This window comes from Petaurus breviceps, unplaced genomic scaffold (assembly GCF_028583685.1).
Source record: "Petaurus breviceps papuanus isolate PSGF00001 unplaced genomic scaffold, PetGlider_PUasm1.0 227, whole genome shotgun sequence".
Lineage (NCBI taxonomy): Eukaryota > Metazoa > Chordata > Mammalia > Diprotodontia > Petauridae > Petaurus > Petaurus breviceps.
In genome coordinates, this window is record NW_027185896.1 from 8,924,601 (window position 1) to 8,951,916 (window position 27,316).

Below are 27,316 nucleotides of genomic sequence, written 5' to 3' on the forward strand. Positions count from 1 at the left end.
TGCCGGCACACCGGGGGGAAGGCGCTCTGCTATCCCCAGCCGCCCTCCCTCCCCCGCTGCACCAAATCTGCTTCCCAGCTCCCAAGGTCCACACGAGCCACCGTCCAGCCCCTTCCCTCAAGGCCCGGGGCGCCGGGCAGTCCTGGGGCTGAGGGCGGAGCGCAGGACGGGCCTTTACCAATCCCCTCCCCTCCTCCCCATGGAAGGTCGCGGAAAGGCTCCGTAGGGGCTCCCTTCATCCCTGCGGCCTCTCAGGAGCTGGGACTGGGGCAAGGTGGGTGTGAGGGCGTACCCCCTGAGACAACCTGCCCAGGTCCGATTCCCCCTGCCATCGCGCCGTCCCAGCCCCAGGGCAGTCCTGCTAGTACCCAAAGATTCCTTTAGGTTCTCCCGGAAACTGCTAGATTCAGAGCGAGGCTGACGTCCTCTTTCTCTCCCCGCCCCTCACTGCCCGCTCCAGAACCACAACTCCCAACATGCCCGTCGATTGCGGTCCAATCGGCGCAGGCGCTGTCCTCACCGACTCATACCGGGACACGGACTTCAAGTCCCGTGGTACCTCGAGGCAGAGAGACGCCGAGCGTTCCACTCCCGTTGCGCAGGCGTAGTGGCCTGTTTGTCGGCCCCGGAGGAGTTGGGGGCGGCTGCGGCTGTGGCGGCGGAGGAGGCCGCGGCCTAAGGGAAGTCGGTGGCGGAGCCAGCGACGGGAGAGGACTCGGCCTGCGGGCCATACTTAGGCCCCTTGGGGGTCCTCGGAGCTGAGCCCCGGCCCCGCGGAGGAAGACGGGAAGGGCGCCCCCCGTCGGCGGGCGGGCGGGCCGACCCGGGGCGGATGGGGGAGGCCGCGGCCTGAGGCCAGAGCCGGCCCGGCCCGCGCGGGGCCCGGCCCCGTGTCTAGGCCAGGCCCCCGGCCGCGGCCCGCAGTCCCCGGAAGATGCAGCAGCCGCAGCGGTCCGGGCTGGCGCTGGGGGCCGGGACCCGCCTCCCCCTGGGCGCCGCCCTGGCCAGCGCCAGCGTGGTGGTGAAGGCCCTGTGCGCCTCGGTGCTGCTGCTCTACCTGCTGTCCTTCGCGCTGGACACGGGCGTGGGCCTGGCCGTCACCCCCGGCTACCTCTTCCCGCCCAACTTCTGGGTCTGGACCCTGGCCACGCACGGGCTGGTGGAGCTGCACGTGTGGGACGTGGCCCTGAGCCTGGCCACGGTGGTGGCGGCCGGCCAGCTGCTGGAGCCGCTCTGGGGGGCCCTGGAGCTGCTTGTCTTCTTCGCCGTGGTCAACATATCCGTGGGGCTGCTGGGGGCCTTCGCCTACCTCCTCACCTACATGGCCTCCTTCAACCTGGCCTATCTCTTCACCGTGCGCATCCACGGGGTGCTGGGCTTCCTGGGCGGGGTCCTGGTGGCCCTCAAACAAACCATGGGGGACAGTGTGGTGCTGAAGGTGCCCCAGGTACGGATGCGGGTGGTGCCCATGCTGCTGCTCCTCTCCCTCCTGTTGCTGCGACTCACTCCTCTGGTGGAAAGCAGTGCCCTGGCCTCTTATGGCTTCGGGGTGCTCTCGGGCTGGGTGTACTTGCGGTTCTACCAGCGCCACAGCCGGGGCAGGGGGGATATGTCGGACCACTTTGCCTTTGCCACCTTCTTCCCCGAAATCCTGCAGCCTGTTGTGGCCCTGGTGGCAAACTTGGTGCACAGCCTCCTCGTGAAGGTGAAGGTCTGCAGAAAGACTGTGAAGCGCTATGATGTGGGGGCACCCTCTTCCATCACCATTAGCCTCCCAGGCACAGACCCCCAGGATGCTGAGCGCAGAAGGTAGGCTCACAGCTTCATAGCTTTGCAACTGCAAGAAACTTTAGAAATCGCCCAGTCCAGTTCCCTCACTTTACAGATGAAAAAACTGAGGCCCAAAAGCTGCATTATTTGCCCAGGGTCAAACAGTGGCAGGGCAGGGTTCAAACCCCAGTCCTCCATTCCCAAATCCAGTGCACTTTTTGCTCTAAGGTGTCATTAAGTCCTGTGGCCTACTCTGAAACTTCAGGAGCCTGAATCCAGTGCTTCTCCTTCTAGAGGGGCCTTAGAGTTATGGCCTTATTCTCAGCACTTCTATTTCTAAGCCTTCGCTAAACATGCCATTTTGCCCAGAGCAGAAGCTCTGACATAGAAACTACCATTCCCTCTTTCTTTTGGTGCCAGGAATCTGAGAAAAGCTATAGAATGAATCTGATCCCTTTTGAGTCCAAAAAGGAGGAAACTGAATGACCACTTACTTGTTCAGAATGGTCTCAGGCTTGACTTAGGGATTGAACTCGCTGCTCTCTGAGATCTTTGCATGTAGGACTTACTGAAAGGAGACCTGAGTTCTTGTTCTGGCTTTACCAGGGGCTCAGCAGGGGACCTGGACTTTGCTCTTAGCCTGTCTCCTTCTCTGAAACATGGGATTTGCCTAGTAAACCACAGAGGTAGCATCTAAACCTAGAACTCTTTTTCCACTCTGCTGACTTGGTGTCCTCAGAAGCACTCCAGTTCATACATTTTGTGAATCTGAAGTTTCTGTCAGTACACCAGATATAAGGCCTATATGAAGACTGGAACTTAGTAATCTCTAAACTTCTGCAGTAATTAGTTTCTTTCCAGTCTTGGGTTCACCCAAATATCCAAATTCAGACCTTCAGGTTTTTCAGCTAATTTCATTGTCTGTAGGCTTGAAAGTTTGGGGTACTGCCAGAAAGCTCTCCCTCTTGGCAGATAAGGCCTGCAGTTTCATTTCTCCCCTGAGCTCCCTAGGGGACAGACAAATCCATTGAATAAATCAGCTGTTTCTGCCTCCCCAGGGAAAACTGCTGTTTCACTTTCTGTAAACCACTAGGCTTCAGCTATATTATTCATACTTACATGAAGTCATAGCCTTCCCTTTTCCCCAGGTTATTAGCCTAAGCAGGACACAGAACCCTTCCCCTGATCTATATCAGCATCCTGTCTCACCTGACTTCAAACTGGTCAGGGACCTAAAACAGGGATTTAGAAAGTACTTTCCTATACTTTCACTGATCTGTGAAACAGGTAATGCCGGTATAGCTAGCCCCATTTGACTGAGGAGGAAACTAAAGTTTGGAAGAGAAATTTATTGATCTGGATCACCCAATGAGGAAGTGTCAGAACTGGGACAGGAATTCAGGTCCTCAGGACTCTTGTTTGCTCCAAGGAACATTCACTTAAACATGAAACTAGCTTCTTGGTTCTCACCTCACTAAGTAGGTTGGCTTTGTTTTTTAAGTTGAACTTCATTTCAATTGTACTGGGAGGGTTGTATGACTTGGTTCTAGCATTTTTATGTACCTAGAATAATAGAGGTCAGACCTGACCTCTCCTGAAGATTAAGTGTAGGGCCGGTAAATATTTTTACCTCTTCCCTGGAGCCTAAAGCTACTCCATCTCCTGAGGAAAAAATTCCTAGAATAGTATTTAAAACCCAGTTCCCAGTCCCGGTCTTCTCTTCTCAGTATTCTTGTCCCCACCCAGGTGAGGCCAGGAACAAACCAGCTTTTTCCATCCCAAGCTGTGTGGCAAAGACAGACCTGACAGTTTCTTGTTCTTTTTTGACTGGGAACTTTAGGGACCGAAATGACCAACTGGGAAAGAGGACAGATAACTTCTCCTAGGCAAGCTTGGTATAGGTGTCCACAGAACACATACAGGAAAAGGGTTATGGGCAGATGAGGGTGGTACCGCTGTGGCCTTCAGTTCCTGCTCTCCTGGTTCCCAGCTGTCACTTTTTGGGTAGGCTGGTTTCTTCCAGCCCTGACCAGGTCTAGGGAGGCCACCAGGGTCACAGGATAGGATAGGGAAGTGCAGATGAGCTGTGCCCCTACAGATCAGTCAGCACCACACGGCTGAAATTCCTGATGGACCCCAGCCTCTGGAGCTGTTCAGGCATATGCATTCACTTCTCAGAATAATCTTTAAGTGAGCCTCTCAACAGAGTACAAGTCGGGCAGTGGTCTGCGCTTCACAAGGAGGGTGTAATGGGCTCTGTAAGCTCTAGAGCCTAATCACTTACCTGAACCCTTGGACTCCAGGTTCCCCATCTCTAAGGATAATAATAATACTTCCTGTGTTTTAGAACTGTTGGAAAGAAAGTGTTTTTGCCAAATGGTATTTTTTTTGTTTGGATATTTTGGCTTTTTGAAAGGGGGAATGTAGGACAGTTGGGGTTAAGTGACTTGCCCAGGGTCACACAGCTAGTTTTTTGTGTTAAGTGTCTGAGGCTGGATTTGAACTCAGATCCTTCTAACTCCAGGGCCTTCACTGCACCACCTAGCTGCCCTATGTTTTGCTAACCTTTAAAAGTGCTATAGAAATATCAATGTTATTATGCCTCTGCCCCAAAGTCAAAATATCTGATAACTGGCTAGAAACCATCACCCTTCAGGGAAGGGGTAGGAAATGACAGAAGGGGCAGGCAAAGAAGCTTTGGAAACTAAAGCCCAGAGAGGGTTTTGCCCAAATTCATTTAGTGAATAACAAAGTTCACATCAAAGGGTGATGCCGAGACTCCTTCCTGCCCCCAAAATTTTGCACTGCTCTTTATAACCTTAGGAAACACCATCAAACTGTGTATTGAGGCCATCAAAGAGGGTGGATTGAGACAATCAAGCCTCCTCACCCCCTAACTCCCCCCCAAGGGAAAAACACCTGTCATATAGCTTTGCCAGGTGGTCCCTCCCTACAGAGAAAGGAAAAGGAGGTTCTGTGTTCTCCTTCCCCTTGGACTCTCCAAGTACTGATGCCCAGGATTTAGAGGACCTTACTCTTTGTCCTGAGTGGGCCTGGGGGCAGGCAGCAGCTGCCTCAGAATGGGTGCACCAAATCCCTGGGTGTGGGGGAGGGGCAGTTGACACTGACAAGACTTGGAGCAGGATTGGTTTCCCTTGAGTGATATCAGATCTGCATGGTACAAGTGCTTTGAGATCTTCGAAGCCTGCAGCTGCATTTGTCAGCAGTGACACTTTCAAAGTGTCTACTCCTCAAGAACCCTACAAGGGACCTTTCCTAAATTCGCTTTCTCATTATGCTGCTCCTTACTACCCCCAGGGCTCAGAGATAGTATAGATTCTAGACCCAGAGCACATCTGCCCGGAGGACCTAATCCTGAAGGGATCCTCCCTGGCCCCCAACACTGTAAGCCAAGGAGCTATACTTTGGCAATGCCTTCTTTAGCTATGGAACTACCACTGCAGGAATGGCCTGGATGGCCAGGGAAGGGAGAGGCACACAGCAAAAGTGGGCCAATAGTGTATGATGCTTGGTGTTTTAATGCATCTCTGAGCCTTACCAGCCTGATGGGGCTAGTATAAGTATCATCCTCACTTTACAAATGGGGAAATCAAGCTCAGAGAGAATGGTGACTTGCCTAGAGTTACCCAGGCAGTACTCGGCAGGGCCAGACATCAACTTCAGTGTTCTTCCCAGTAAATCATGTTTTTTCCTGCTATTCACAGCAGCCAGCAGGGTAACGGGCCATCTGTAGACTCAGTACTGACCGAACTGGCCTAAAATGAAAGATTGCTTAGAAAGGGAGCTAATGATTTTCAGAATGGCAGACATATGGGGAAGGCGATCATAGCTGGAATATCAGCAGAGGTATAGATAAAATATACTGTGGTCGTTTGGAAAAGAAGTCAGATTCCAAAAAGGGCTCTAGGAGCCAACACAGAGGTTTTGATGCAGCCAAGGTCTGGCCCTCCCAGTAATGGTCCCATGTCTTTTCTTCCACAGGCAACTGGCCCTGAAGGCCCTAAATGAGCGTTTGAAGCGAGTAGAAGACCAGTCAGCCTGGCCTAGCATGGATGATGAGGATGATGAGGCCATGAGCAAGGTGGACAGCCCCCTGCTCCCTGAGAAAAGCCCCAACCCCCCTGGAAAAGGGGCTGCCCCTGAATCCAGCCTGATCACCTTTGAGGAAGCCCCTCCCCAGCTGTAACCCAGACCTCCCAGCCCAAGGACATAACTTCTTTTCCCCAGCCTGGTCAGTAGTCACACCGTTTGGACCACCCTGCTGCCGCTCCTTATCTCCCTGCTCAGCCATACCCAGAAGCTGACTGCTTCCCAAGGAGAGAAGGCAAGGAGGGAAATCCTCTTAGGTCCATGGGGTCACACTGTGTGCATTCTGCTGATGCTTCTGGACACATGGCCCCAGCCAACACTATACCCCTAAGGCCTGGCTCACCCTCCAGACAACCACTAAGTCCAGGAGCAGGGAGCACATGGCCTGGGGCCTGGTCCAGGATTCAGCCTTGTAATCACACTTGACTGGTTTGTCAACCAGGCCCAATGGGGTAACCTTACTCCTCTGATTCTGTGGCAGACCTTTGTTGGTAGAGCAGTCTCTCTTCCTGCCCCCTGCTACCAGGCAAGGATTTGCCAAAAAAGAATTCTGGGGACCGAGGCACCAGGCCCAAGGCAGGATTTTACAAGGCCCAGCCCCAAGGCACCTCTGCCACTCTGCCATTCCTAACCCCTCCACTCCAGGGACATGTTAGCATTGATTGCAGTTTGGTTTTCCCTTGGCTGGGGTAGGGCAATACATATGAGTGAGGCTGAGAAAGCCTTCATCCCCAGGTCTGGGGTTTCTCCAGAATAGGGACTTCTGTTGGGGCTAAAATTCATGGGGGTGTTTTTTTAAAGGACCACTTGAATGGGGAGCCTGGACTCTCAGTATAAATAAAGCAGTTCTTTGAGGAGCGGCTCTTGGTGGCTTTGTCCTGAGCACATGCCTCCCCAGGACCCACAAGACTCTGCAAACTGCATCCTGGGTTGCTGCTTTTGTGCCCTGCTGCTCTTAAACTGTTGGAATGAAAACTACCACCGTCCCCCATCCTCTTTTCTACTCTCTTTTCATCTTACCAACTTACTATTTTAACTCCTCATTTCTCAAACCTCTACATTTTCCTTCTTGTGGCTTTCCATAACTTCTGCCCTTCTGCTGGCCTCTGGGAGAAGAGATCTACCTTAGAACTATTAACACCTCTTGCTTATGTCTTCTTGATCTCTTTTTCTTTGAAAGAGACTCAGCTACCTGCATAGTAAGAGTAGATGCCAAGGCTCTACACTGAAAGTACCATCCTTTCTGTCCTCTGGTTTGAGAGGTCATCAGGTCAGCTGTTTTCACCATCTTGCACACCCATCTTGGCTGTGTGGCCTATTTCAGTAAGACTAACCCACACAGAGGGAATTATCTTATTGGTCACTCCTATTCCTGCCCTCGATTTATCCAGCCACAAACTCTTGAGTCAGTAAGATACCAATTACATGCACACACAGATGGATAGGTAGATAGAAGAGCTTTATAGGAAATATAAGAGCACATCTTTAACTCCTTGGCTTTACCCTCCCACCATCCCTGCTTCCTAGGAAATGGCAGGTTCTCCTCAGGTTTCCCTGACCTTTAAGCAAGGGGAAGCTGCTCTGTCCTCAGGGCCAAGGCCTAACCAGCAGCAAAATTAACCCAAGCTCCACTGCTGCCCCAACAAAAACGTGCTTCCCCTGGCCCAAACTGTTTCTTCACACTGATGGTACCATAAGAACCCACTCTGGCTCAGAGCTCTTCCCCTACCTCTGACTTTCCATAGTCACTCACTTTTTCCTTTTTTGCAAACACTTAAAAGAGTCTAAAAGATGAGCAGAAGAGACAGGCAGGCTGCCAGCAGTCCATCCATGTGCTCACATGCCCCTTGGGAGGTGACAGGAAGATGAGATACGAGTCTCTGTATGGGGGACACATAGGACCCTTCCTCGATTCACATCTCTTTCACCTGGCCTCCAAATGGACGATGCTTAACCCGGGCCTGCCCGGTGTCAGGAGAGCCAAGAGTCCCAGCAAGACTGTGAACAGCTTTTTCTGGGCAGAATGCAGGACCACTGCAGTAGAGACGGTAGGGGCGGATGGATGCTTTCTCCTTCAGGGCTGGATCCTTTTGCGGTACAAGTAGGCATTGCTCACCTGATTCATGACCACCAGGCTGGTGAGAATGGGACAGAGAGCGGCCAGGTACCAGGCACCACCCCCCAGTGTAGTGGTAAACCAGAGTGAGCACATGCCCAAGAGGAGGCTAGTGCTGCCCAGCAGGTAACCCACCAACCCTGAGGTGGCATGATATAGCTTCAGCTTGGCCAGTGGCCATCGTGGGAGCAGCTTGGGGTACAATAGCACCAGGCCACCTGTGCACTGCAGCCCAGCCCACAGCACTGACAGCAGCCCTGCCCATCCATGCCATGTGGCCAGGTGAGTTTTGCCATGCTGCTCCTTGTTGTAGATAATCAGGCCCAGGCCCAACAGGGCACACAGCAAGGCCAGTAGCTGAAGTGCCCAGTGGCATCGTGCCCGGCCCTTTCGAGAGAAGGATCGCAACAAGGAACTCTCTGGGGAAAAAACCAGCAGCGCTTCTGTCATCAGGAAGGAGAACTGGGGAGACAAATAGGACCAAAGCATGAGCTCTAAAGTGAGCCAATTTTTAACTATCCAAGCTAATGAAAAATGTAGCACAAGGAAGCCCAAAGAGCAGAGAAGCCAAACTTTTCTACCTGACTCTGGAATTCAGGCTATGACTTTTTCACAGTGGCTCAAATTACCTTCCTGATGCTATCCAACTCAAGCGGGCATTATGGATCTGCCTTCCTTGAGCTCAGGCTGAGTTTAAGAGTTAGCAATAGATTAAGCCTGTGTTCACAAAATCCACCCACAGATTGTCAAGAGCTGACCCTACTACAAATTTTCCTTCTTAATTCAACAAAATATTTCTTTGATCATTTTTGAAATATTACCTCAGTAATACACACACTCATTCTTTACTGTAGCAACTTAGAGCAAAAAAGCTCTAAGCTCTAAATGATGAATTCATTCCATGTCACCAATGTGTGACTGATAAGGAATAGATATCATTTCATCCTGTAAGAGCCAGCTAAATAGGGGCAGTGTTTCAGGGAAAATTAGATGACATGTAATAGGCTAAATGAAAAGGTTTAATAGCATCTAGGTATATGAATATACCAATTTATACTCTTTAAATGAACTAGTAAAGTGTTTGCACAGCAAATGCAAACTTCTAACACTAGGGACAAGAACAAAACAGCAGGAATGGGCCATCGGTGGTTACTAGGGGTCAGCCTCCCCTACTCTCCAAGGTCCGTACCCTCCTCCCCAAGATACTGCCCCTCCCCCCATCCCCATAGATGAAACAGAAAATAGGTTACTTACAGCCAGAGACATAAGCACCGGGTGCCAGGAGAACAGACCTGGAAGAAGGAGGAAGGCTGCAACCAAAAGTGGTCTAGAAACTGGGGTTGGGGGAGTCAACTAAGTTGAAGGAAAGGGGTTGAGGACAGCAATATTATCTCCCTACAAATGGGTACATGAGCTTCTAGACCCCCAACCGGCCCAAGGTTGGAAATGACTTCTCTGAGCAGCCATAGCTAAGAGTGTAGCTGGAAGAGCACTCCAGATTTCCATCTCCCAGAGGCCTCACTTAACTCTTCCACAGGGAAGATGGAACAGATCCTGGATCAAAACCTCACACCATGCAATTTCCTACTCGGTCAGAATTCAACCAACAGAGATAAAACGAGTTTTCTGTCTCCTAAAACCCCAGGCTGGCTCCACATTTCCAGCCCTCCCTCTCTCAACACAGACAGTCCCCTCCAGGCACCTACCCAAGGAGTTAGGTACAACTTTCAGGAGATCCTGGAAGTAGCCTGGCTGCCCTAGCCAAAGGGCCCTAAAATCCACCACTGTGGCAAATAAGAACCTGGTCAACGTTTCCCACAGGTAGTGAGGACACATCTTGCAGGAAGTGCCGAGAGTGGCCAAGCCACAACAACAGATAAGCTGAGCTGTAGGCCAAGTGAAAGATGATCTCCAAATTTCCTTCGGGCTCTATCCGATGACCAGGATCCTTGTGCCTGGCCAACGACACTGGTGGAGACCGGCCCTTCCCCCACCGGCGGCAGGGAAATGGCCACTGAGGCACGGATGGGGGCACATCTTGTCGGAGGATCCAGAAGTAGCTGGGGCGGGCCACACAAAGTATGCCAGGATCAGAAAGTCTGGCCAAAGGGTGTTTCTCGCAGGAATGCAACTGGCTTCTGGCAAGCTAGAGCGAAGCCGACAAACCTCCCTGGGATCCCCTCCAGCGGGAAAGGAGGGCCCGCAGCTGCCCTGGCCCCGGACGTCCAGGGGCTCTGGTCTAGGCCCCTCCTTCCCGAACCACCTCCTGGCCCTCGGCCCAGGGGTGCACTCTGACCCCATCCCACTTACTAGAGCCGGGCCGGGCCAGCACAGCCACGAAGACCGTGAAGCCGAGGGCCACGAGGTGGGCGGCAGCCCCCGAGGCGGTGCGCAGGCCCCGGTAGATGCGCGACTCAGTTTCCACGGTCAGGGCCATGTCCCGAGGTGCTGAAATGGTGCTAGGGCACGGGGCCCAAAAGCCGTCCCCCAGGGAGATCCTCGCAGTCACTTGGGACCTGGTCGGAATAGACAAGCCGGCGTCACCCACACCGGGACAGACTAGCCAAGGAATACCGGGGACCCACAAGCGGGAGGCTCCCAGGTAGGATGCTGGTGAAGGGCCATGAGGACTACGAGTTCCAAGATGCACCGCGGTGGCGCCGGCCCAAGAAACCCTAAAGTCGACGGCTGGGCACTGTGGGAAGGGTAGTTCTCTAGCCAGAGGCGGGTTACTCGACCAGAGAGTCCTAGGCAACCGAGAAGCATTGTGGGAATTGTAGTTAACCCCCTCAATACCGCGACCACAAGCCCACCACACGCCGAAACCCGTACCCATTCTGGATTCCACTAGGCTCACCTGCCCACTCAGCCCACAGTTTTCCGGCTTCTAACAGGAAGTGCCGGGAAATACCTATGGCACCGCCTCCGCAGAGAGCTCCCTTCACTTCCGGGTGCGACTTCCCTCCGGAACTTACGCCAAAACCAGACCCTGGATACCTCCCCTTGGAACGCAGTGCGCAGGTCCCCGGTCTTCTTGGGAAGAGGGCGGGGCGAAGGAAGGCTCGCGCGCGCTACCTTGCTACTGCGCAGGCGCGCACGGGAGCCGGCTCCTTTTCTGCACTAGTTCAGGTACTGCTTTGGTCAGGTACGGGCTCGCGGCAGCTGCGGATCCTGAGTGGTCCCGGGAGGCTCCTGAAGCCGGTGGGGCTCGGGGTCTAGAGGGTGAGGAGTATGCGCCAGCATCCACCACCCGGGGAGCCCCTGCGGCCCGGACGTGGAGAAACTTAAGTCAAGCACCGTGTCTTTCCCCCTTCAGCGCCTCGAGTGGGCGTCTCTCCTCCCGAGGTCCGGCTGGGGCTCCGTCCCCTGGCCCTCGGGGTCTCCGCAGGGCCACCATGGGCAGCAGCAGCAGGATCGAGTGCATCTTCTTCAGCGAATTCCACCCCACGCTGGGCCCCAAAATCACCTACCAGGTAGGCGCGGGGCGGGGCGGGGCGGAGGGAAGGGCCGGGCAGGGCCGTGGCACCCCACGAGCTGCCGGGGCTGTCTCCCCAGGTCCCCGAAGACTTCATCTCCAGGGAGCTGTTTGACACGGTGCAGGTGTACGTCATCACCAAGCCGGAGCTCCAGAACAAGCTGATCACGGTGTAAGTCCCGGCCCCTCCTCCAGCCTGGGAGACCTCCCCTTCATCAGAGACCTGCCCAATGGGTGCAGAGGGGCCAGTGCCGAAGCACACAGGCGCTGGTCTCGGGGGCCTTGGAGAACTGGACAGGTCCGCAGGGTAAAACGTGAAAGGGCCAGAGGGCCACGGGAGGCACCCACTGTCCACTCACCTGCAGCTTCTTTACCCTAGTTACAAGATCGCCTTCACCCATGGTTCCTGTACTCTGCCGCAACTTTCCTCATCTCTGCACTCATTACAACCACTCCCCTCCTCACCATTTACTTGCCTGGGCTACTATAATTGGACTCCCTACCTCCTGCCCCTTTCCTCTCCAATCCATCCTCTACACAACTAGTTTATATTCTTCAACTACAAATCTGATCACTTCATTCCCCAGTCCAAGCAGAGGCCCAGGGGTCCCCTCTGGACATCTAAAATAAAACAGAAATTTGTCTATGTGTGACATTTAAAGCCCTTTACTAGCATCCTCCAAACTGCATTTTCACATTACCTGTAGTGCACTCTCTTCAAGCCAAAAATCTAGCCTGTTTGGCTGTTATCCAAATGTGATACTCCATCTCCTATCTCTGTGACTCTGTGTAGGCGATCCCCTCTACCTGGAATGCTTTCTTTGGAAGCCCTGGCTTCCTGCATAATTCAGTTTAAGCACCATCTCGTACAAGAGGCCTTTCCTGATTCTCCCTATTGTTTGTGCTGTCCCCTTCCCTCCTGCCACTGGCCAAATGACTTTGTGTTTATTTTTAATCTATTTTGTACTTACTTATCCATACATATATTTCCCCTAGTAGAATATAAGCTCTTTTGGGGCATGACTGTTCAGTTTTTAAGGATATCTTTATATTCACACTGCCTGGCACATAGTAGGAGGTTACTACTTATTAAATAGAAAAATGCTTTTAGGAAGAAAAAATTGGGACAGATCACTTTCAGCAGATTGGGGAGGAATCAAGAAATGTTTCATAGAAGAAGTGTCGCCTGATCTGTACCTTGAGTGGAATGTTGAGAGGGTGTACTTTCTTGACATGGGGCAAAATCAGGTTAGGAAACAGCCCAGTTTGTCTGGAGCAGAGCCTATATATAGGTAAATAATGTGAAATAAAGCTAGAAGTATGAGTTGCACCCAGATTCTTGAACACCAGGCAAAAGAAGTATGTATTTTAAAAACCTTTAGGGAAGGGAATTTTGAGTAAAGGATCTGCTTGATCAAAGCTGAGCTCTCAAATGATCACTCTGACAGACTGCAGGATTGGTTAGACTGGGAGAGACTTAAAGTCTGAGGGACAATTAGAAATACTATAATCACCTTGGCAGGAACTGACCAGAGTCTGAACCAAGGCAGTGTCAGGAAAAGAGGCAAATGAGAAATGCCACCAAGGGACAGACAGCTGAAAGGCCCTGAACCAGAATCTTAGTGAGGTCTCCAGAGGCCCAGATTCTCTCCCATTCTCTAAGAGGTTTTCCAGAAAGGGGGGACCTAAGAGAGAGGCACCTCCCACCCCTTGTGCTGACTCTGCTTCTTGCTTAGGACAGCCATGGAGAAGAAGCTGATTGGCTGCCCCGTGTGCATTGAGCACAAGAAGTACAGTCGAAATGCACTGCTCTTCAACCTGGGCTTTGTGTGTGATGCCCGAGCCAAGACCTGTGCCTTGGAGCCCATTGTTAAGAAGCTGGCTGGCTACCTCACCACGCTGGAGGTCAGAACCAGCCCCACCCAACTCCTTGGGGACTCAAGCCCCAGGGCACTGAACCATGGTTCTGGTCTCCCTGGGGTAACTCAGCTTGATTGGTAGAGGGATGCACAAAGTCCTACTCTGGACTCATAGAGTTTAGACCTCAAAAACCATCTAGTTCAACCACTGTTTCCTGGAGAGGAAACTGAGGCCTAGGCAGGGAAAAGACTTGGGCTCCTGTGGACATGGATTTAAAGCTAGAAGGAAACAGAAGGGACAGCTAGGTGGTGAAGTGAGTAGAGCACCAGCCCTAGAGTAGGGAGGACCTGGGTTCAAATTTGGCCTCAGACACCTGACACACTTACTAGCTATGTGACCTTGGGCAAGTCACTTAACCCCAATTGTCCCGCCTTTCCCCCCTCCAAAAAGAAAAAAAAAACTATTTTTAAAAAGGAACAGAGATCATTTAGTCGAACCCTGTTTCCCCAACTGTAAGATAAAGCTCCAAGAGGTTCAGTGATTTGCCCAAGACCAAACAACTGAAAAATGTCAGAGGTAGATCGGAGCCCAAGTCCTCCACTGTAAATCCAGTGCTTTTTAAACTGTACCACTCAGAAATGAAATGGGGCCCCAAGGAATCTGCCTTCTCTACTTGCTGTTTCCCTTGAAGGGTCTCTTAGCAACTCCCAAGGAAAGACCAGTAGCTCACTTTTTCCATCACATTTTCCCTTGTAGCTGGAGAGCAGTTTTGTGTCCACAGAGGAGAGTAAACAGAAGCTTGTGCCCATCATGACCATCCTCCTGGAGGAGCTCAATGCCACAGGCCGATGCACCCTGCCCATAGGTAACATCCCCGGGTCCAGTCCATCCTCCAGAGAGGGGCTGCCTGCACATTCCTGCCCAAAAATGGAATTCAAAGCTGCCCATGTAGAGGCCCAAAGATTACTGTCCCACATAACCCCCAAAAGATATGTGACAAGATTGCAATGGATCCATGAACTTAATGAGAAATATAAAGGACATCCTTGTTTTCACTAACCTCTCTAAAGGACATTTACTATTTCCTCCAGTTATTTAAAAACATGACTCTGAGAAAGAGTCCATAGGTCTCCCCAGACTGCCAAAAGGAACTCCTGACTTATAGGCACCAAGCTTTGTGAAGGGAGAAGAGGGAGTGCCTCATCATGAGGAGTGGGACACGCTCAGGAGAGGTTCTGAAATTAGGTCACAGATTGACGTAAATGGGGAAAGACAGAAAAGGAAGGTTAGACCCCTTGTGATTAGGCTCCAAAATCTGAGGCACAGACAGTGCCCTTTGTGAGGATGGGCCAAGGGAAGTGCCCCCAGAGGCACTGCAGATGACTCCATGTCTGCTCTCTAACCAATGATCCCCCCTTTGGGGTCATCAGCTTCTTTGTGCAGTGTGATAGTTAATCCCTAGCCTTTCTGCCATGTCTGGGGTGAGAACTGGGGGAAGGATTCTCCCAGGATCCTAGGTTTTAGAGCGATAAGAGGCTTTAGAGGTCATCTTGTCCTCTTCCTACTCTATCCTCATTATTTTGAAGAGGAGGAACCAGGCAAAATCCAAATCTCATTGAGCCCTGGTTTTACCCCCTGTGAAATAGGACTAAACTTTTCTGTAGCCACACAGCAAGTTAGTGGTAGAGCTCCAGTATGAACCCAGATCTCTGCCTACTGGGTCATCATTCTTTCTGCTCCACCATACAAGATTGCTTTGGAAAGTATAGGCCTTACCCAAAAGCAGTCATGTGTGTGCAGCCTGGTACCCTTCTGGAAGGCTTTCTGGTATCTCTGTCCTCTTCCTCCATAGATGAATCTAACACCATCCACCTGAAGGTCATTGAGCAGCGGCCTGACCCCCCCCATTGCCCAGGAGTATGACGTACCTGTTTTTACCAAGGACAAGGATGAGTTCTTCAATTCCCAGTGGGACCTCACCACGCAGCAAGTATGCTCACCTGCTCAGGGTTTCCCTGACTTCCCTCTCAGTCCTTGTGGGTGGCGGGGTACACGGGCTAGAGTCAGTGTTGACATAGCCACCCTCTCTAGATATTGCCCTACATTGATGGCTTTCGACACATCCAGAAAATTTCTGCTGAGGCTGATGTGGAGCTCAACCTTGTGCGGATCGCCATCCAGAACCTGCTGTGAGTGGGCTGGGGACCAAGAGGGACCTGCCCTCCCCACCTCTCCCATTTGCTAGATCTTCCCACTCTCCTGAGACCCCATAGATGTTATCACCCAATTGAGAAAACCTAAGCTAAAGGGTGGTGTCTGATGGGGAAGTTAGGCCTCAGCAGAGGCCAGAAGCCAACATTGATCGGGGTGTGTCTCCTGCAGGTACTATGGGGTGGTGACCCTGGTATCCATCCTCCAGGTGAGAAGGGGAACAGAGGGAGGAACATTGTGTTTGGCATGGGAAAGAGGAGGTTCCACTTTGAGCACGACCTGAAATCAAGATGATAGTGCCCACTAAAACATAAGAAGAATGGAGAATGGAATTCCCAGTGGGAGAGGGGAATGGCTTGTGTGCATGGCTAGAACAGACACACAGTGGCCTGGTCCTCCGGTTGTACAGCTGGAGAAACTGAAGCCCAGAAAAGAAAGGCTTTGCTCTAGGTGACACAGCCAGAATTCTGCAGCAAAATGAGGGTTAGAACCCAACTTTTCTAGTTTTGGGGTTTTTTTTCCAGGGATGCAAATTCATTGGCTCCTAGAGTTAGACTCAAAAGGGACCTTAAGACTCTCTAATCTAATGCCTTGGTTTTTACTGATGAACTCTGGGGCCCAAAGAGTATAAGGGACTTTTCTAAGGTCACATAACCATTCAGTGGCAGAAGCAACTCCCTGACTTGTAGTTGGGGGTTTCTAAGCTTGGGGAAGAGGGGAGCAGTGGGTACTTTGGGCCTCATTCCATCTTTCCTCCCCCAGTATTCCAATGTATACTGTCCCACACCCAAGGTTCAAGACCTGGTGGATGATAAGTCACTACAAGAGGAATGTCTGGCCTATGTCACCAAACAAGGTATGGGGAGATAGGGAGGAATGAGGGCAAGAACACGGCCGGCTTCCAGGGCATCTGAATTCACTTACAGCAGTGCCTCTGCACAAGCTTAGAGAAGCCACATCAAGAAGAGTCCAAAATTTCATAAAGCATTTTCAGATTCAAAAATCACTGACCTCACCAGCTTCTCTGTAAGTAGTATTATTCCCAATTTGTGGATAAGGAAACAGGCACAGAGTTGTAAGTGACTTGCCTGTGGTCACACAGCCAAGAAGTGTTGAAACCAGTATTCAAGCCCTGGTATCTTCTAGCTCCAAATCCCACTGTGCAAAGGTGCCTTTGAGGGGCCCAAAATGGTGGAGAAGAAATCCTCATTTCACTTCCTCCCACTGTCCTGAGCCCCAGGTGTGGGCCACCAGCTCTGTTAACATCTGGACCCACAGGTCACAAGCGAGCCAGCCTCCGAGATGTCTTCCAGCTCTACTGTGGCCTCAGCCCAGGCACCACCGTCCGAGACCTCATCGGCCGCTATACCCAACAGCTGCAGCACGTGGACGAAAGGTTAGCCATCACCTCGGAGCTGTGAGCGGGGCCAGAGACAGCAGCGGGCTCTGGGAAGTTGGGCCATCCAGGGAAGGCTCCGAACCACGGGCTGGCCCCCGATCAGGGGGGCAGTCCGGGGCCAGAGGCTCACATGGGAGGGGGTGCCTCATTTGTCTGGCAAGCCAGGGTTCCTAAAGGCCCTGACAGGTTGTCAGAGGGCGTCATCATCTTACTATCGGGACATAGAAACTTGGAGGAGAGCCGGCGGCATTCACCCGGCATTGGCCCCCGGCTGACAGTGGAAGGCACTGGGGCTCTGGGGAGAAGGGTTAGCAGCCTTTCCTGGTCCGGGCCTCAGCTTCCCCCTGGTTATGCATACGTTCAGCCCCTCGGGGGGGCCGCTGCCTCGGAATAAGCGATGCTGACCCTTAGAGGCACCCCAGGGAGGTGCCCCCTGCACACAGCAGGCGGAGGCCTCACCGCGGCCCTCCCGCCCCCTCAGGAAGCTCATCCAGTTCGGGCTAATGAAAAACCTGATGAGGCGGCTGCAGAAGTACCCAGTGCGCATCACCGCCGAGGAGCGCAGCCACCCGGCGCGCCTCTACACGGGCTGCCACAGCTACGACGAGATCTGCTGCAAGACGGGTGAGTGCAGGGGCGGCCCGGGCGTTGGGAGGGGGCGGGGCGGGGGCACTTGGGGAGGGGGCGGCCGGGGGGCTCTGCCAGTGAGCACCTGCCCCCCGCCCATCCTCCTAGGAATGAGCTACCGCGAGCTGGACGAGCGCCTGGACAACGACCCCAACATCATCGTCTGCTGGAAGTGAAGCCCCCTGCGGGAATGGAGCGGTGGCCGGGGCTGCGGGACTGGGGGGCGGGCCGGTCAATAAAGCGCCATCTCTGCCCTCCTGTTCTGTCTCCTGCCTTTACCCTCGCCGTCCAGCAGGGGTCACTGCCGCCCTCACGAATGAGCGCGCCGCCTCCGTTTCCAAGGCGACAGCGACGCCAGTCTTTCCAACAGCCTTCCAACTACTGAGGGCCCGCCGAGCACGCCCCTAGAGACATCTGAATGCCGATCCGACTTGCCTCCACCCCACCACAGTCCGAGCATGGGGGACCTGGAAGTGCTGCTGCCCGGAGAGGCCGAAGCCCTGGTGCAGGCCCTGCAGAGCTTCCCGCTATGGGAGATGGGATCCCAGGGGTGAGGGCCCCGGGGCCCCCAGGAAGGGTTGGGGGCGCGGGGAGCACACTCGTGGGAGGGCTCCATCAGCAAGGACAGACGGCCGCAGGCCAGCCCCGGCGTGGGCAAAGAGGGCTCAGAAAAAGACTGAAGGAGCCTGCCTGGCTTGTGAGGGCTGTCCCCTCCCCCCAGGGTCCCAGGCTGGCAACTTCGGGCTCTCGGTGCAGTTAGGGTGGAGGGCCGTTGGTGGGAGAGAAGTGTTTTCCTGTGCCTGGTTAGGTAGACTAGAGACTGAAGTCACCCCTACCCAGAACCCCCCCCCCCCCTTGGGGGCTATGTGATGTCTGGAAGCTCCAAGGTGTTCTCCATCCCGCTGAATCCCTTGTGACCAGGTGGTGTCGGCAGCATGAACAGCTGGAGAAATTGAATATGCAGGCAATTCTGGATGCCACTTCATCTAGCCAGGGAGAGCCCATCCAGGAGCTGCTGGTCACCCATGGCAAGGTATGATGTGACCACTGGCTCCTAGAGACAGCGCTATGTGAAGGCCAGGTGCCCATCCCCCACCCTGCCCCCACTGTCCTGACCACAGGATAAGATCTTTGGGTAACTCACTTCCCTTCAGGAAGGCAGACATTGTCTACTTCCTTCCCCATTGGAGGGCTCAGGGCAAAGGAGAAGAATGGCCTCACTTGTCCTGGTAGCAACTTGTGTGGTAGGGTCTGAACAACTCTGGAGGCCCTAAACCAAACTCTTTCTCTTTCTGACACCTAAATTCCACCAGAGGCCTTCTGGTGGATCCCTGAAGATAAATTTCAATATGAAAAGGGAGTTCTTAGCCCCTTGAGATAAGGGGTGTCTATATACACACATATACAGATATAACACAGATGAGACATTTAATACATAAATCATGTATCCAGTACCAGGCACTGTACTAAGAAATGGCTAAGACTTAGTCTCTAACCTCAAGGAGTTCACAGTCCTATCTCAGATGGGAAGTAGAAGAGAAACAAGGAAAACATTCAGTGGCAAGAGAAGATTTCAGTAAGCATTTGAGATAACAGGGTTGTTGGGTTGTGGACATGAGTGTACAAGGAGACACACAGGGCAGAGGGAACAGTTTGGTTGGAATGGAGAGGACGTGACAAGGAGTCATTTCTAATCAGTCCAGAAAGCTAAGCAGTAGCATTTTCCCTCGGGCATTTTATCTCTTCCCTCTGTCCTGGTTGCTCTGCACAACCATTCTGTGGAGACCTAAAAACTAGGTTTCCCATAGAGTTGTACATTTATCTACTCCCTCAAGATTGGCTCTGCCCGTGGAAAGGCTTACCAGGTAGTACAAAGAGAACTCCCCACTGATAATAAGCACTTGGAAAAATGTTCAACCTCACTCATACTCAGAGATACACATTGGCTTCACTTGGAGGAACCACCTCACATCTATCAAACTTGCAAAACTAAGAACAACTAAACTCAGTACTGGTGGGCTTCTGGAGAAGAAGGTATGCCCACTTGTTACTGGTGGAAATACAAACTTAGAGCATCTCTATGGAGGGCAACCTAGTCATTCCCTTTGACCCGTCAGTATCATGAATAAACTCAGAAAGTGTTATCAAAAACAGCACTCTTTGTAGTTGCAAACAAGGAAGGGGGGGCAATCTGAATGTCCAAATGGCTAACATAAACTGTGGTGCATTAATGTGCTAGAGTACTGTAGTTCAAAAGATCAAGGAACATAAAGAACTGGGAAGGACCTTTATGAAATTCTGTAAAGTCCCCCCCCCCAAAAAAAAAAAAAAGCAGAACTGAGAATGAGAAAAAAATTCTGTGGAGACAGGAAATGACTGAAAAACTATGACATTTCATATACTGAAATTAAATAATTACAAAGCAAATATGCTTGAATTGATATCCAACATTAAATTCATAAAATAAGGGAGTGACTACATTCATTGTAGGACATTAATATAATGGCATACTCTATGGTAATAAGGGCAATTATGAGGAATATCAGGAAATCTGGAAAATTGAAAAATTCAGAACCAGAAGAATAGAGTGCTCACTAACTAGGTTGATTTGAAGATGAAAAGACAAAGGGTTATCCTGGAGTTTTAGAATGACTGGAAAGTTGTCAGAGCACTAATAAACCGATCCCTGATGGATTAGTAATCCCCTGAGCAATAGGAGAGGTCACTTACCCTGAGTCAGATTTTATCTGAGCCCCTGATTCTGCACACTTTTTTCTTCAACTTTCCCTTGTGATTAACTCCTAGAATTAAGACCCCTATATTCTGGAGTGTGGAACTGGGATGGAAAAGGGAAAGTGAGAGCAAATGATGTGGAAGAAGGCCACTCACCCTGCATTTTGGGATTTTTAGATACAAGCCTGCTGGAGACAAATTGTATTATTGTCATTTTAAGCACTTTTTAGAGAAAATCCAAAGGGATAGAAACCTGTCCTGCCTTTGAAAATCTCACCCAAGCAGATCTGAGTTAAACTTTCTCCTAAACAAAGACAAAATTCCACAATAAGCTAAATCATAGTAACAGCACTCAGCTAACAGAATTAGTGTCAGCAAATTTTCCTAGAGCTGTTTAATCCCTCTGCAACACCTCCTCCCAGGATTCTTCTTTCTGCCCAAAGGTGAACACAAGAAATAACTGCGATCCAAGGCTTCCTTTTCTAAGTTTGATCACTTCCCTAATTCAGAGTGGGGATCTATCAGGGGCCCCTAGCCCTTGACAGGTCACTGCCCTAGCTCTATCCTGGCTTAGTTTTAGACATATGTTAGGCCTTTGAAAAAGATATTTTAAAAGATTTCAAACTTATATTAATTAGACTTTTTTTTTTAGGTGGGACAAAGGACTTCTGACTAAAGTGGCCTTTACACAGAGCCTGGCACATAGTAGACACAGTAAATGTTTTTTGACTTGTTGTTTATAATATAGGATATCCCAAAGGGCTTACTACAGTTTTACTAGCTTAAAACTATTAGCTTTCAGTTAAAATGAATATAACTAAAACTTACCATGTTTCCCCAATAATAAGACCTATCCTAAAAATAAGCCCTCCCCTTACTGTGTAAGATTCCTCTAAAATAAGTCCTCCCCCGAAAATAAGCCCTATTGAGATTGCTACTGTATTGAAGGTGATCCCCTGCGCTACACGCTACATTACGGTACCCTCTGTATGCACTGTTTCCCCCCCCTCCCCCGTGAAACACACGCCGCGCTCCGAGCTGCATCCAATCAGAGCTGCAGCAGTGAGCGCGTCATCCTGTTCTTCCCCAGTGATTTGCTTGCTGGTACATTTTTTTGTTCACATTTACCTGTTTATTAAAATTGCTGTCAATGTTCATTAAAATAAGCCCTCCCCTGAAAATAAGCCCTCTGGTGTTTTTCTGGCCAAAAAAAATTAATAACACAGTGTCTTATTATCGGGGAAACACGGTAGATTTAACTATTAGTTTATCTTAGTGCAGTTTTAAGCAAGTAGAACTGCACTAAGACTTTTGGGACGGGCTGTATGTAGTCTAAAGAAGGAAGGGGAGGAGGAGGAGCTATGCACCATAGGAAGTTGCTAGAGTCAACATCCTTGGCTACAATGGCTACAAAAATAAAAATGGAAATAGGATGTTGATGAGCAGGTCCTCAGCCAAGACAAGGCCTGAAGCCAGTGTTTCAGCTATCTAGAGAGTTTTTAGACACAGCCTTGGTTTCCTCATCTGTAAAATTGAGAAAAGAGAATACCTACCTCCCAGAGTTAAGGTGAAGGTCAGATGAGGTGGCATGTGTCAGCATACTTTTCAAACTTTAAAATGCAGTATTTTGCTCTTTCAGCTATTATTTCCATAGAGATAGTCAGAACAAGAATTTGGGCCTGTGGAAGGTGAGAGAAGTCAACTCCTGAAGGCTGGGGGTTAGGGAGGACTGGGGGAGTCAGGACAAGGGCCTGGGTTCAGAAAGAAGAGAGAGTTAGCACTGAGGGGCTCGTGGAGCTGGGCAGGACCTTAGAAAATGAGAGAAGGCTGACCTGCTGGTGACCACACCAGGCCTAGAGAGCAGAGCCAAGGTTCAAACACACACACTTCTGACTCCAGTCCAGAGTCCAGGGATCTTTCCACCATGCCACAGACTGAAAACACTAGCCTGTGGGATACTGGGCCAGTCACTGAACCACTGTGTGGCCAGTTCCTCATCAATCCACAAAATAGAGATAATCAGTCCACGAAATAGAGATCATCCCAGGTTAGCTGTGAGCAAGATGTCTTATAAACCTGAAAACATGGTGTTATTAACCTTGTGAGTTCAGCTTAGGATACAAGGCCCTTCCTCCCTGTTTCTCATCCCCACCCCCAAATAAAATAACAGTGTTTAGTCTTTTACTTTCAAAGCCTTGGGATTGGGTATGATGTTGAGAGGGATCAGAAGAGAGCTGAGCTCCAGTCCTCAGATAATTTTCCTGCTTTGGACCCCTAGCACTTTAGAAACAAACAAAGGGATTGCTAACTACAGAGGTAGCCCCTAGCCTGGTGAGTACCACATATGATCCATTGAAGAACTCTTCCCATCCCAGGGTCCCAGATCTACTGGGATGGGATCCCTACTCCCCATCACATCAAACACTTATTTGTGACCATCCACTTCCAGTGAGGGAGAAGTTAAGCAAGGAGTTGGAGGATAGGTTATTGATTGCCTTATTAGTCAAATGGATTCTGTTTTTGAGTAGCCCCCTATCAATATTTACTCAGAGATTTGCAGTGTATCTATGCAGAATCCTTATGTGTCTGAAGTTGTAGTCACATAATATAAATGCCATTACAATTAATTTTAGGCTATAAAATCATTTTCCTGTACTTGGAATTGCATTGTAATAAGAAGTGACCCTGAACATGCTGCTATCTTTACTTTGTTAACTGAGCTCAAGGAGAAGTAGAACACACAGTGCACAGCCCATTAAAACTCCATTAATGATTATTAAGTTAAGGAAACTAGCTCTAACCATCCTCAGCAACCTTCTTATCACTTATGCTTAAAAACTTCACTTCCCAATACAGGATAAGAGAGACAAAGACAGAGGGAGTTTTGTCTGGAAAAGATGGAGGGGGTGGGGGAAGTACAGAGCTGAGGGCTGGAGATGAACCCAGAAAGCCAGTGCAGCTTTGGGGAGCATGATGAGGGGCCTGCCTCCATCTCAGGAACAACAGGCCCCTGCCCTGGTCAGACTATAGCGGGGGGTGAGAGTCCAGATCTGGGACTGACAGCTTAAGATGCCCATTGATAATGATCTAAGACAATTCCAAAAGACTCATGATGGAAAATGCTGTCCAACATCCAGAAAAAGAACTAAGGAGTCTGCAGATCAAAGCAGACTCTTTTCTCCTTTTTTGTTGTTGCTTTTTGTTTTTTTCTTTCTCGTGGTTTTTCCCTTTTATTCCGATCCTTCTTTCACAACATGACTAATGTGGAAAGAAATAAAATGAAATGAAAAAACAGAAAGGGCATAGATAAGCTAGGAAGCAACCACTATGGGGAGAGGCATTGCGACACTGTCACATAAGCGGCAGAAGGAACTGGGGGTATTCAGCTTGAAGACAAGACACATGGAAAAGCGAATGGCTTCTTCCAAATATTTGAAGACTCACATGGGAGATTCAGTTTGTTCTACTTCTTTCCAAAGGCAGAACCAGAAACAATGGAGAGAAGTAGCAAAGAGGCAAGGTTAGGTTTGATGTCAGGAAGAAGTTGGTAAGAAGTGAAATGGGCTGCCTTGCGAGGTGGCAGCTGCCTGCCCCCCTGTGGGAGGACCACTGGCTGGGCATGCCTGAATAGGGCTCCCCGCGCCCCGAGAATAAGCTGCTGAAATACCTGCCCTCTCAAAAAGCCTGTGATAAGCTTGCATCTCCTGACTCTTCCCACACCAGATCCCGACTCTAATTGAGGAGCTGATCTCTGTGGAGATGTGGAAGCAGAAGGTGTTCCCCGTGCTGTGCAAGCTAGAAGATTTCAAGCCCCATAACACCTTTCCTATTTACATGGTGGTGAGACCAGCAATAGACCCTGGACACTCTGTGCCATCCCCCACCCCAGCTTGGCAGGCCTCTTGTGTGCCTGTTCCATGTATCCACCCTTCCTCCTAGCCCCAGATAGGGCTCTAGACTATGTTTGATAAGTCTCAGAGGGCGGGCATCCCATCCCATGGAGCTGTGCTGTGGGCAGGAAGTGGGCCTGGGATTTTTCTCCCCAGTGTGCTCTCCTCCTCCTCTCCTGTCTAGGTGCACCATGAGGCCTCCATCATCAACCTTCTGGAGACTGTCTTCTTCCACAAGGTGAAGAGTTTTTGTTTCTGGGAATAAGACGGGAGTGGATCTGGAAAGCCCAGGGAGAAGGCTTGTTAAATGAAATGATGGTAGCCTGGGGCTAACTGGGCAGCCTTTGCTGGCTTGCAGCACTTATGGCACCATGCCCCAGGTATGAGAGAAGGAAACTGGGACTGGGGCCAGAGTTCATCCCTGACAGTTCAGGTATCACCTCTGGCACACACACTGCCTGTGTGACCCTGGGAAAGGTGGTTAATAACCTCTCTGTGCCTGAGGCTAGTGGTGTCAGCCTCAAATAGAAGGCATCTCTGCAGGGCACATATTGACGCAGAACACTACCTGTTAGCATTTCTCTATGTTCCATTGAATATTTTGTTAAATATGTCTTTATTAATTCTAATCTTGTTAAGGATGCCCTTGGAGTGTCAGGGCCCTCTGCTTCCATACTTCTACTGAGGCCCTTAAAACTTTCAGTTTTAGGGAGAAGTTAGCAGAGAAGGTACCAGCTTGGACTGATGCAAGGAGTTCCCTTCTCCAGGAATTTCCTGTACCAGTGAAACCACAGTTCTAACCCCTAACCCTGAGTAGTGTTACTCGACTGTATCCCACTCTCTCCCCATTGTGGCCCTGCAGACTTGGCCCCATGACTGATTGATTGATTGCTGCCCCCTTGCCTGACCCTGACTTCCTGGGCTGGGACTTCAGGCGGAGTAAATGGAGCACAGACACTGTAGGTCAGGTTAGGGGAGAAGGGAGGATGGTACAGCGGGGCCCCTGGGCAAGGAGCACAGGATTCAGTGTTTCTGGTGTACTTGGAGGTCTTTGAAGATGGAAAGCGCCCAGTGGGAGAGTATTCAGACTCTGAGGCTAGCACCACGTACCTCTTACTCACATCCCTTCATCTTTCCTGTGTTTCCCAGGAAGTATGTGATTCAGCCGAGGACTCCATTTTGGACTTGATCGACTATTGTCACCGAAAACTGACCCTCCTGGTGGCCCAGAGCAGTTCCGGAGGCCCCTCAGAGCTTGAAGGAGAGCTTGAGATCTCACCTTTGCAGGTACCTTGGGCACCCCACTCCTGCCCTCTTCCCCACCAAAGGGGACTTTCCAGCCGAGGCAATGGGCTCCTTTGAGGAGCCAGTGTTCCTCTGGCCCATGCTGAGCAGGATGAGACTCCATGGCCCCCTCCTCTCCCCCTGTGGCCTCCCTGTACCCTCCAGGAGCTGCAGAAGCAGGCACAGACCATGGAGTTTGAGATCTCTCTGAAGGCTCTCTCTGTGCTGCGCTACATCACAGACAGTGTGGACAGGTGAGTGGTGTGGCTGGCACAGAGCCGCCTTCCCTGCTCTCCTCCCAGGGGAGGTCCCTGGGCACTGGAAAGGGGCCGAGGGCGAAGCTCTACTCTGATTCCCATGATGCCTGACCTCTGCAGCCTGTCTCTGAGCACCCTGACCCGTATGCTGAGCACCCACAACCTGCCCTGCCTTCTGGTGGAGCTGCTGGAAAAGAGCCCCTGGCATCGCCAGGAAGAAGGTAAGTTGGTTCTCCTTTCTCTTGGAAACTCTCTGGCCCTGATCCAGGGGAAAGCATGATGCACAGAGAGCTTGACTTCCTGGGCTGGGACTTAGAGCGCCAGAGGATGGTTACAAATCCTGGCTCTCTGTCTGAGGCGCCTCTGGTCAAGAACAGGGACCGTCTAGAGCATTTGTTATGCTCTTCTGATTAAAGACAGCTGTGCAATACCAAACGTAAATAACAGTCTCTCTGAATTCCACAAGTATGTTTGAAAAATCAAACCTTGCCATTTCCCAGCAGGATCTAGGCTCAGCCCATCTCCCTGTGTATCCTGTCATCAAGGTGTGGAGGGTCTCAGAACTGGAGAAGATTAGGTGCAGTCTGTTCTTGGCCCTTTATCTTGCAGATAAGAAGCTAAGGTCCAAAGAAATCAAGAGCCTTGTCCATGATCCTAAAGCAAGTCAGGGGCAGGGCTTAGAGCAGCCCCCTGGCCTCTGACTTCACAGGCCATAAGGCTTATTCTTTCTTCTGTCATCTCCTCCCATCTCTCCCATCCCCCTTCTACATTGCTTTTTCCTCAGGCCAGCTGAAGAGGTATGAGGGAGGCAGGTGGCAAATCGTGACGGCCAAGGACTATCCAAAGCTGACCAAGCTGGACGGTCAGGTGTGGATTGCCCTGTACAACCTGCTGCTCAGCCCTGAATGCCAGCACAAGTATAACCTCACTGGCTTCAACAAGAACCAGCTGCTTAAGGTGAATCATGCTGAGAGTATCATGGGGGGCAGGGTGGGCGGAGGACATCTAGCCCTCACAGATGCCCCATGGCCTCCCTCCTGAGCTCCTAGTCCCTCTGCCCTAGCTCTCACCATTTTCCCAGCTCCTGTAGCCAGCACAGCCTTTCCATTGGTGCTGCCACCCCTTGACAATTGGCCAAACTCTCCTCCCTCTTATCTGGGCCAGAGTGGTGGCCATTTTCAAAAACTTTTCTTCAGTCTGGCTAAGGGAGCCCCAAACAGGGGTCTAAGTGTTGGCTAAGTCTGATTCAGTCCAGACTGGCTGGCATGGCCCAGGGCACCTTCTCTCCCTCCTACCTGCCCTACCCCACTAGTATCAGAGAGGATCCTGGACCCCCAGGTCACTGAACCCACTAGAATGACTCCCTCCCCCTGAGAAAACCACCTCAATTCTCTTTACACACACACACTCACACACACACTTACTCACACACACTCACACACACACGCGCACACTCACACACATGCACTCACACACTCCCATGCACGCACGCACACTCACACATACACACACTCACACATACACACACTTACACACTCACCCACACATGCGCATACACACACATACTTACATGCACACACACTT

At 51.0% G+C, this 27,316-nt stretch overlaps 4 protein-coding genes across 7 annotated transcripts in view; 3 read left to right on the forward strand and 1 right to left on the reverse strand.

Moving 5' to 3' along the window:
- Positions 1-910: 910 nt before the first annotated feature.
- Positions 911-6,737, forward strand: TMEM115 (transmembrane protein 115). The gene is made up of 2 exons (XM_069095644.1): positions 911-1,809; positions 5,773-6,737. Exons 1-2 carry the CDS (start codon positions 935-937, stop codon positions 5,975-5,977), a joined length of 1,080 nt encoding a protein of 359 aa, XP_068951745.1. The 5' UTR covers positions 911-934; the 3' UTR covers positions 5,978-6,737.
- A 585-nt stretch (positions 6,738-7,322) lies between these two features.
- CYB561D2 (cytochrome b561 family member D2) lies at positions 7,323-11,007 on the reverse strand. 4 transcript variants are annotated; one of them, XM_069095649.1, is made up of 4 exons: positions 10,829-11,007; positions 10,307-10,512; positions 9,251-9,288; positions 7,323-8,458 (listed from the first exon to the last, which is right to left on the reverse strand). In XM_069095649.1, exons 2-4 carry the CDS (start codon positions 10,431-10,433, stop codon positions 7,955-7,957), a joined length of 669 nt encoding a protein of 222 aa, XP_068951750.1. In that variant the 5' UTR covers positions 10,434-10,512; positions 10,829-11,007; the 3' UTR covers positions 7,323-7,954. The 4 variants fall into 4 exon arrangements, with proteins under 4 accessions (XP_068951750.1, XP_068951748.1, XP_068951749.1 ...); XM_069095647.1 differs by having other exon boundaries at positions 10,854-10,974; XM_069095648.1 differs by lacking the exon at positions 10,307-10,512 and having other exon boundaries at positions 10,854-10,966.
- Positions 11,008-11,065: 58 nt separating this feature from the next.
- Positions 11,066-17,827, forward strand: NPRL2 (NPR2 like, GATOR1 complex subunit). Its single transcript, XM_069095645.1, is given in 12 exon segments — positions 11,066-11,469; positions 11,552-11,643; positions 13,208-13,376; positions 14,088-14,196; positions 15,184-15,230; positions 15,232-15,321; positions 15,423-15,520; positions 15,714-15,750; positions 16,305-16,398; positions 16,821-16,938; positions 17,423-17,565; positions 17,677-17,827. Coding segments are annotated over 12 exon segments (1,143 nt in total). The 5' UTR covers positions 11,066-11,391; the 3' UTR covers positions 17,745-17,827.
- Positions 17,828-17,960: 133 nt separating this feature from the next.
- Positions 17,961-27,316, forward strand: part of ZMYND10 (zinc finger MYND-type containing 10) — a 12,188-nt gene continuing 2,832 nt past the window's right edge. Inside the window, exons 1-8 of the mRNA XM_069095639.1 lie at positions 17,961-18,118; positions 18,490-18,601; positions 24,025-24,141; positions 24,376-24,429; positions 25,341-25,478; positions 25,641-25,729; positions 25,853-25,953; positions 26,517-26,689. Of these exons, the coding sequence (XP_068951740.1) occupies positions 18,027-18,118; positions 18,490-18,601; positions 24,025-24,141; positions 24,376-24,429; positions 25,341-25,478; positions 25,641-25,729; positions 25,853-25,953; positions 26,517-26,689 (876 nt within the window). The 5' untranslated portion in view covers positions 17,961-18,026. The remainder of the gene's footprint in view (positions 18,119-18,489; positions 18,602-24,024; positions 24,142-24,375; positions 24,430-25,340; positions 25,479-25,640; positions 25,730-25,852; positions 25,954-26,516; positions 26,690-27,316) is intronic.